The 9,972-nt window shown below is 43.1% G+C and overlaps 1 protein-coding gene across 3 annotated transcripts in view; it reads left to right on the top strand.

Annotated features, from left to right (window-relative positions):
• The first annotated feature begins 445 nt into the window (after positions 1–445).
• PRSS12 (serine protease 12) overlaps positions 446–9,972 on the top strand; it is a 73,084-nt gene continuing 63,557 nt past the window's right edge. For 2 of the 3 annotated variants that reach the window (XM_004748011.3, XM_013053940.2), the window contains exon 1: positions 446–1,409. In XM_004748011.3, coding sequence (XP_004748068.1) covers positions 698–1,409 — 712 coding nt within the window. In that variant the 5' untranslated portion in view covers positions 446–697. The remainder of the gene's footprint in view (positions 1,410–9,972) is intronic. The other variant, XM_004748010.3, reaches the window with a different exon arrangement.

Genomic DNA, 9,972 nt, shown 5'->3' with positions numbered 1-9,972 from the left:
CCTGGGTCAGTTCAGGAATTTAATTTCAGCAAATGTTTATTGGAGCCTAATAAGTGTTGGGCACAGTGTTAAGCACTGGGATATAAAGCTAAATGAAATGTGGTCTTGTCCTTGAGGAGCTCACACTTCAGTAAAATGTCTTCAACGTTCCTCCTGTGCTTTGTTAACTCTTCTCCTGGGGATTTGTCAGGGGACAATTGTAACTAAATCCATTCACACTTCTGAAGTTTTCAAAACTAAGAAAACGAGACACGGCACGGGGGCGGGGGGTGGGTGGGTGGGGGAGGACTGGTGGAGAGATGGCTGCAGGGACCAGTGCCAAGCTTGGGAGCCGCCAGACTCGGAGCTCTGATGGTGTTGCCTCCTGGCAAGGAGCAGCCAAGAGCTTCCCCCGCACTGGCACCCTCGAGCTTGGCTGGGGCACAGCGAGGCTGCGGCGGTGCCAAAAGCTGGTCTGGTCTGGACGGCGACAGCCGGGAGCCGGCTAGGGGCCGAGCGCCGGTCCAGCTCCCCCGCAGGAGACTGCGCGCCCCGCGCCCGCAGCCAGGGGGCAGAGTTCCCGGGCTCGTGCCACCGCTGGCTACCTGGGGCTCAGTCCCCACCACTCCCCGCCGAGTCCGCGCCTTCTCTTTGCGAGTCCTCTCAGCCAGCCGAGTCTCCGAGGAGCTCAAGATTTCACCACCCGCGGCCGCTACGGATGGGCAGGAGCCGGGACGCAGAGCGCAAAGCGCAACGCGCGGCGGGAGGCGAAATGGGGAGGGGAGGGCGGTCCGCGCGGGGGGGAGCGGGAAGGGACTCGAGTGGGGGATTCGAGGGACGCTGCAGCCCCGCCCCCGCCCCGTCTTCTCCTCTTCTTCAGAACCGGAGGAGCCGGGGAGCATGGACCAAACCCGGCTGCTCTGGAACCATGACGCTCGCCTGCTTCGTGGTGGCTCTGGTTCTAGGGGCGCTCCCCGAAGTGATCGGCTTTGATCTAGTCGTCACTTACCCCCTCCACCACCGCTATCGCCATTCGCCCCCGGCAAGTCCCCGGCACCCTCATTACCTTCCCACCCAGCAGCGACCACAGAGGACGCCTCCGCCGCCCCCTGTCCCGCGCGTCCCGCGCCCCCCGCCCGCGATGCATGCCCAGCGCCTGCACGCCCTCCATGCCGGGCGCACGCCGGGGCCGCACCACCGGGATTGCCCCGCCGGCGAGCCCTGGGTCAATGTGACGGACTTCGGCGCCCCTTGTCTGCGCTGGGCAGAGGTGCCGCCCTTCCTCGAGCGGTCGCCCCCGGCGAGCTGGGCTCAGCTGCGAGGGCAGCGCCACAACTTCTGTCGGAGCCCGGACGGCGCGGGCCGACCCTGGTGCTTCTATGGGCACGCCCACGGCAAGGTGGACTGGGGCTACTGCGACTGCAGACACGGTGAGTCGTCCCGGGACAGAGGCGGCAGCTCGGGAGTGGCAGGGAGCCAGCCTGGCTCTCCCAGGGCGTTAAGTGTACCTCGAGGAGAGGAGGTGTGAGTGTGGAGGTTCGGGTTTGCATTGCCGGGTGTGATGGTTGGCTGCCGCCGAGTTACCAGCAAAGTACATTGTTAGGTGACCTTAAATGAGCGACGCGTGCTTTGTGTGGGCAGGTTGTCGTGAGGATAGATTTTGTGCAAGGTGCTGCGCCCTGGGTTCCTGGATATGGTCTCTGGCCACTGCTGTGTGTGTCTCTGTGTGTCTGTGTGTGTACACGCGTGCTCGTCTGGTGGATGTGTGTTCGTTGGATGGATGCATGTTCTTTAAGTCAGTTTGCCTTGAGGGTGTTACCATATTTATACCAAAGAGGCAAAGTAAAGCAGATAAAGTTTCTAATTACTTGTTATGGAAAGGGAAATATTAAATCTAGTATGACAACCAATAGCCTTACCTCCTCCCCATAGACCCTGATTTGGAACAATGTGATACATTTTTTTGCCTTCACTCTCACCATTGACCTATGTTTGAAAAAGTATGGCAAAATTTCCTGATCAGAATACAACTTGTCAAAATGATGTTTTACGTTCTGGGACACAATTTGGTAAATATTATCAGTGAGTGAAGAGAAAAGAAAGAAAAAAGAGTAACTTATCTTAGGGAAGAAGCAACTTGATATGTTCAGATGTACTTCTCAAGGATGCATTTTTTAGCTGTATATGTTCTTTGTGGGCAATTGGGATTAGTTGGTGACATCAAGAGATAAAGTTGGTAACATGTTTTGGTTTTATGGTACAATGAAAACGTATTAATAGGTTTAATGTAAGTAAGTGATCTGCCTTTGAACAGTGCTTCACTTTTAGTCGCTGGGGTTTTGTTTAACATTAGGGCTCCCCCCACACCCCTTTTTTCATAACTGGGAAGAAAAACCTTATGTCCTTCAAAGTTTGAATTTTCCTTCAAACATCTTGTTGGCAGCTCTCCATCTAAGCTATGGGGCAGGGGTTTTGTGAATTGGAATTCTGAAATATATTGTACTTTATTTTTGGAGGTAATTTGGAGGTTGGCTTTCATAGTGCTATTTTTTCCCTACAGACATTTTTATTTATCTGAATTGCATTAGCTTTGAGTTAAAGGAAAGTGATAGGAAGGTTAAGATCAATTATCCTTCAGTCTGGAGAATGAAGTCATTGCTATACTTGGGTTTCATGGACAGAATGCCAATGTGGCTATAAAAAAAATTGAGGTGATATCAGGCAAAGAGCCCTAGCATTGTCTCATTATTTACTGTAAGAGATTATCTGTTGTAAAATATCATGTTCAGCAAACATTGGAATTTTTTTCACTTTCCTGTTATTATAAGGTGCTTCTTATTTTTAAATGTATATTAGGGTATACATATATATGCAGCTATACTGAAGAAAAATGGAATTCAAAGGTTAAACCCTTTAGTGATAAATTGCTCTCGTTCTGATACGTAACTCCTTCAACTTTATATTCCAAACGAGGAGAGTAGGTTGTTCTTTGTTTTCTCCCTTGTGTTGAATAGAAATGTAAATCTAACAGCAGCACAGACTCTTTGTGATGTTTTTATGTTCATAGCTAATTCTCACCAGACAGAATCCCAAACACTGCATAATCGTTGTATGTGCAGTACTTCCTGGGGCAAAGGGATTGAACACAAGAGAAACAAAAGAAACCACCCAAGATGGGAGATAAATGTCACCCCCCCCCACCCTCAAGAACAGGAAAACAATTGTCTGGCTATGTAATAATTAATTACTTTCACAGACCCAGTCTTGATAACCAGAGCTTCCCATCCTTTCATTTACTCACATTCTGATTAGGCATGATCCATTCCTTTGAAATGACTGGCATGTTCTGAACATACTTATGGCTTTCTGGCCTTGGTCCTACATTTCACTGAGGAGGGTAAACAAAGCTATCATGGAGTAGTGAAAAGAATATGGAATTATGCTTTAGAAAACACTGTGTCTGTTGTGGCTCTGGCAGTACTATATAGTGTTGGGTAAGACTCTTAACTCCCAGAGCTTTGGTTTTTTTATCTGCAGAAAAGCAGTTTTTGAATAGATTGATTCAAAGAACTTTTCCAGCTCCCAGCATGTATCAAAATAACCTGGTCTGATAACAACTAGGATTCATTGAACGTTCACTCTATCTTGGATGCTGAGCTAAGCATTTTATGTATGAGTTTTCTCATTTAATTCGCATAACAACATTAGAAGGCAGTGTACAATCTCATGTCACAACTCATTTGGCTCTAGTTCTTTAATTATATAAACATGGAGAAATATATGTGCTGTCTGATGATCCATCCTATTTTTGTAGCTTGAAGACTAGTCTTAAAGGAAAGAGGAAAGGAATTATGTTTGGTCCAATGCACATAGTTTCCCATATCTTAGGATTTAGAGATTTCCAGAGGTTTTTTTTTTTTTTCTTTACAAAAAACAACTGGAACAAAAGGAAAGAAAATTTATAGTAGTGAGATCCTCCATCAAGAAATAAACTGGAAGCCAGAGTTACGTATCTAGTTGCATTGAGAGAAATGAGGAAGTCAGTGCCTTCAAGTAGAGACTTGGTCTAAGCCTATTTGAAGGGACGCTGGGGGGATTTCAGGTAAGCTAAGGCAAGGTGTGGGCGCACCAGTGGCTCAAATGTCTGAGAGTGAAAGATGATGCCTGGCCCCCAATTGTATGAAACTGTGAATTAGTAATAGAGTTGTTTGGAGGATTGGAATACCTAGATCAGCCCAGGGAGTTTGTTCTCATAATGAGCACCTAGGAACTTCTTAAAATGCAGATACCTAGGCTGTAGCCTTCAGAAGCCCTGAATACGTAATCTTTAGATCTGTCTCAGGAATGTGCATTTCTTTCTTTTTTTCTTTCTTTCTTTCTTTTTTTTTTTTTTTTTAAGATTATTTGTTTATTTATTTGACACAGAGAGAGAGACAGCGAGAGAGGGAACACAAGCAGGGGCAGTGGGAGAGGGAGAAGGGAGAAGCAGCAGGCTTCCCACAGAGCAGGGAGCCCGATGTGGGGCTCCATCCCAGGACACTGGGATCATGACCTGAGCAGAAGGCAGATGCTTAATGACAGCCACCCAGGTGCCCAGGAATATGCATTTCTGATGAGCAGTCGAGGTGATTTGGATGTTGAAGACCCTTTGTCATATTTGGGACATTGGAACCCATCTAGAATATACAGTGGTGGATGATTAGGTAGACTGAGTCCACCATCTGTGACTTAATTCTGCCAGGTGTGTAGGATCAAGAAGAAGGCATGCCAATCTATGGTACCTTTTTATGTCATTCTAGGAAATGGCACCACTGTTTTTTGTTTGATTGGTGTGGGATAATATAACCTAGTTCACCAGAATATGATTATTAACTGCATGCAAGCTAGGTTATTTTTTATGTTTCTACAGAAAGAATTAATACGCAGTTCATCCCCCTGCCCCTCAATACCCTGTAGTAATTTAGAGCTTCCTGACTAGGAAGGGAAAATCACTTTCCAGTCACTGGTTGGCATGGCAGATGGGACAACTTGATGCTGTGCTAACTACTCTCCATTACAAGCAGCCGAGTGGAACTCAGCCACATGTGACTGATGACTGATGGGCAAAACAGGTACAATAAATGGTGATAATGCTCTAATATTGGAGGTTTCACCAGAAAGAATGACTCCTAGATCTGACTTTTTGTCATGTCGTCATGCTAAGCTGTTCGTAGACATGTACCCTGTGCAGTCTCTTGATTCAAAAAGAGGTAGCAGACTTGTGGGGCAGTTGTTTACAGGCTGTACTCTTTGACGTCCATCTGGCGTTTGAAGTGAATGTTAATTAAAAAGTTGGCTGGAAACTGTCCCTTTAAAAAAAATGCTGCATCTTGATTCTGTGTAGCGGGTTCTCAGAAACATTAGCAATACCAGATTTTATATATTTCCTGGCTGGATTGTAAAATTTGAGCTCAATCTGCTTTTCAGGATAAAGCAGATATAAAGTACTTTGATTTGAAGCATTATTGGACTCTACTAGTCTGAAGACTTCTTTTTTTGAAAGAAGAAAATGAGATATCTAGTTACTAATGCCTTTTAAAAAAAGTTTTATTTTGGAGAGAGAGATAGAGACTGAGTGGGAGGGGCAGAGGGAGAAAGGAGAGAATCTCAGGCAGACTTGGCGCCAGATATAGGGCTCGATCTCATGACCCTGACATGACGATGTGAGCCAAAGTCAAGCAAGAGTCCAATGTTTAACTGACTGAGCCACCCAGGTGCCCCTAGATACTATTGTCTTTTGTGAGTGATTATCTGTGAGTGTAAATAGATATGTGACCATTGTCTTTGTGTGTGAGTCTGTGTGTGTTAAGGTGACCTTTGTAAAAGTGATTTGGTTCACAGGTGCCTGGGTGGCTCACTAGGTTAAGTGTCGGCCTTCAGCCCAGGTCACCATCTCTAGGTCCTGGGATGGAGTTCCGCCTTGAGCCCCAGGTCCTGCTCCTTGCTCAGCAGGGAGTCTGCTTCTTCCCCACTTTGTCCCTCCCTGCTCTTGCTTTCTCTTTCTCTCTCAAATAAATAAGTAAAATCTTATTAAGGAAAATAAGGAAAAAAGGGCGCCTGGGTAGCTCAGTCATTGAGCTACCCAGGCTCAGGTCATGATACCAGGGTCCTGGGATTGAGCCCTGCATCGGGCTCCCTGCTTGGCGGGAAGCCTGCTTCTCCCTCTCTCACTCCCCCTGCTTGTGTTCCTTCTCTCGCTGTGTCTCTCTCTATCAAATAAATAAATAAAATCTTTAAAAAAAGAGAGAGAGAGAGAAGAAAAAAAGTGATTTGGTTCATAATTGTGGAGGCAAACCTAAATATAGCAATAAGATACTACACAGAGGTCCTTCATTTGATGGCTGCTATGTAGCTACTCAAGTGATAATTGTAAAGATTATACATAAAAGATGGAAAAAATGCTTATAATGGTAAGGGGAAAAGATGGATGCCAAGTTTATATACATTATGACTGTGAAAAAAAGATGCTTTGGGGAGAGGAAAAAATTATAATTACTTGGATATGAGTGTGGCTTGGATTAGTTAGGGTAGTTTTCATGGCAAAGACCAGAAAACCCAATTCAAAACGACTGAAGCAATCAGGAGATTTGTTGTTCATATTACAAGAAGTTGGGCTCCAACATGATAGGACTCTGTTTCTCTTCTATTCTCTTGGCTCCTTTGTTCTCTAAGTGTGGCATGTTCCGGGCTTCCCACTGTGATAGGATAGCCTGCAGAAGAAAGGAAGGGCCCCTCCTCCTGTAGTTCACAGAGAAAGAGCAAGGAAACCTTCCTAGAATTTCACACACTCCCCATCGACTTCCTCTTGCATTTCATTGGCCAAGACTGGATCACATGTTCATTCCACACTCTCTGGAAAGGAAAATTCAATTAACGCAATTGGGTAGTTTAATCAGATTAGGATGAATCCTGGAACACCTGGGGACTTTCCTGTCAGGAGGAAGTGAGGTAATTGTTGGGAGAACCAACAGGGTCTGCTAAGAAGTATGGTTGGAGTTTGTCCTTGCATTTTGGAAACAATGCGATTCAAAAATAGTAGGAAGGGGGCATCTGGGTGACTCAGTGGGTTAAGTCTGCCTTCAGCTCAGGTCATGATCTCAGGGTCCTGGGATTGAGCCCCACATCGGGCTCTCTGCTCAGCGGGGAGCCTGCTTCTGCCTCTCTCTGCCTGCCTCTCTGCCTACTTGTGATCTCTCTCTCTCTCTCTGTCAAATAAATAAATACAGTCTTTAAAAAAAAAAAAGTCTTAAAAAGATTGTTCTTCCTTAAGTCTTTTAAAAAGAAAAAGAAAAAATTGTTCTGTGAAATGTTACATTTATTTTTCATCTGAATCTAACTGAATCACATTTAGACCCTGATTTGATTGAAAAAGCTTATTTCCTTGTTTGAGGATGCTATTTGCAGGTCTAGCAAATTTATGTCCTAAGTGAATAATTCCATAATTATTAAGATACTGAAGTTAGCTCAATTGTGAGGTAGACACTTTTAATTCTAATTTTGAAGCTTCCCCCATCCCTGAATTAACTCGTAAAGAAAGCAGTCCTCTGAAATCTCTTCCTTGAGTCTGCACAATAAACAAGCATTTGGTTGTGCACCATGTGAACAGTTCATTTAGTTGCCTTCTCTGTGGTTGGCACCTTGTTAGGAAATGTTTGTTTTTTGCCTCTTTCGCACCTTATTTTTCCAGGGCAGCCTCCCCCCTACCCACTCCCCTTTTATCCTGCAAGTCAGCCCAGCAATATTAATAAAAATTTTATTGTATGCAAAGCACTATAGTAATGAGCTTTTCCCCACACTACAAGACACCATCTCAATACTTATTAGGATCACCAGAGGGACGCAAAGGGTGGAAAATGCTGGTTCTTATAACAAGGCAAGGATAGATTTCATTAAACACTTTCTGAGTTCACACTAGGAGCAGCAATTACAAAGATGAATAAGAAATCACTTGTGTCCTCTGGTTGAGGACACCTACTCTGTGATTGAGATGTCAGAAGAATACTAAGCATTTTCATTACCTTTCCGGTGGTCCCTACTCTGGGAGACAGATATGAGGATTATTACCAGGAGTAGTTTAATTTCATCACTCAGAGATGAACAATGAAATGTTAATACCCATACCATTTGCTTGTGTGTGAATAGTTCAGAGACACACAACTGGTGAAGTTTTCTGCTAGGGTTATATTCATGTGTTCTTAGTATGCCATCATTAAACCATGGAAAGAGTCTCCTTTTGCATAATATTGTTTAGTGTTTTAAAAGAAGTAATAATTGATATAATTTATAAGTTTCAAGTAATCTCAATGTAAATGAGTAGAATTGCTTTTAAGGCTACTCTTTCATTGTTTAGATACTCTCATTTTGACTTAGACCAGTTGAGATTTTTTTTTTTCCTCAACACTGAAGGTATCTACATGAATAATAAATGAACAACTAATATGAATTATAGATGTGAACTAATGGAGGCAGATATAGTTCATTTGGAACTCAATCTGAGGGAATGTTTCATATGTTAAAAGATGATTTAATTTCATTTTGACACAGCATGATTTGAATAAAATCTATTTCACAGGGCTAAAGCCAGTTTTGGTTATGGGTAAATACAGTCATAGAAAAACATCAAAAGTAAAGCAGCCTCATGTACTGAACTTGAAAAATTCAACTAACAACCTCCCAGTTCAGTTGTTTTTACGCAATGAGAATTTTTTCTATATTTCATAATTTAGATAGGACATGCTCATTTAGTGTATTTTCCCAGTGTTGCATTTGGTATAAGACATAGGATTATGTTTAATTCATTTGTGGAATACGTGTACTAAATTGTCCAACATATAATGGGCATTTTTCTTCAGAATAGTTCACACATTGGAATTTTTCTCTCACTTTCAGCTTTTAAGTATATATTTTGTCCACGATCTGAACAATAGCTTGATGTCACCAGCATTCATTCTTTCTGGTTCCATCAGAACAATATCAATGACTAAAATTAATTATTTTGTGCTTCTGTGAAAATCAGTAATAGATGCGAAAGGATTTGTATGGTAACTGTAATTTTATTTTACTCATTTATCAAATTGTGATTTTAAAAGATTTAAAAAAATATATAATTAAATCTGTTCAGAAGACACTACTGCTTCCCTTTTGCTGGTATTTCTTTCAAACAAGTGACTGCTATTCTCTAAGTACCTGTTAGTTAATGAAATAGGCGTAGCTTTTCATTTGGTTTATTTTGGAATGAGTGGGATTCACAGAACAAAGACAGCTGACTCACCTGATTCCTTACCTAGTATTTCTTTTAGGTCTCCTTGAAGTATAGAGTATGAAAAGGATCGTTTCGCTAGCTGTCCAAGGAGGGAAGGAATGCTATCACGCTCCATGAGTTTGCTAGGGCTGTTGGAACAAGTACTGCAACTGAGCGGCTTAAACAGCAGAAACATAGAGGTTCACAGTTCTGGAGGCTGAAAGTCCATGGTCAAGGTATCAGCAGGGCAGCCCTTCCTCTGAAGACATCGGGGAAAGATCTGTCCATGGGATCTCTTAGCTTCGGATAATTCCAAGGCTTGTGGGATGTAACCCTGATCCTCAGATGCTGTTCTCCCTCTGTGTGGGTCTCTGCGTCTAAATCTCTCCTTTTTAAGGAACATAGTCATACTGGATTAGAGCCCACCTTAATGACTTCATGTTAACTTGGTCATCTGCAAAGACCTTGTTTTCAAATAAGATCAGATGTATAGGTAGTGGGGGTTAGCACTTCAACATTTTGGTGGCAGGAGGACTAGAATTCACATTGTAATAGGCTTACAAACTGATAAACTAATGAGACTTATGAAAGGAAATTTTCAGGAAGATTTCTTTGTCTCCACTGAGACTGATAAAATGGTTAAAGGGAGTTATTTTGTAATGTCTTTTCATTTCGGGAATTCCTGTTTTTTGTTTTTGTTTCTTTAATTTTTT

Source organism: Mustela putorius, unplaced genomic scaffold (genome assembly GCF_011764305.1).
Source record: "Mustela putorius furo isolate JIRA1106 unplaced genomic scaffold, ASM1176430v1.1 tig00001215_pilon_pilon_pilon, whole genome shotgun sequence".
NCBI classification, from domain to species: domain Eukaryota; kingdom Metazoa; phylum Chordata; class Mammalia; order Carnivora; family Mustelidae; genus Mustela; species Mustela putorius.
This window is presented reverse-complemented; position numbering and strand designations above follow the sequence as displayed.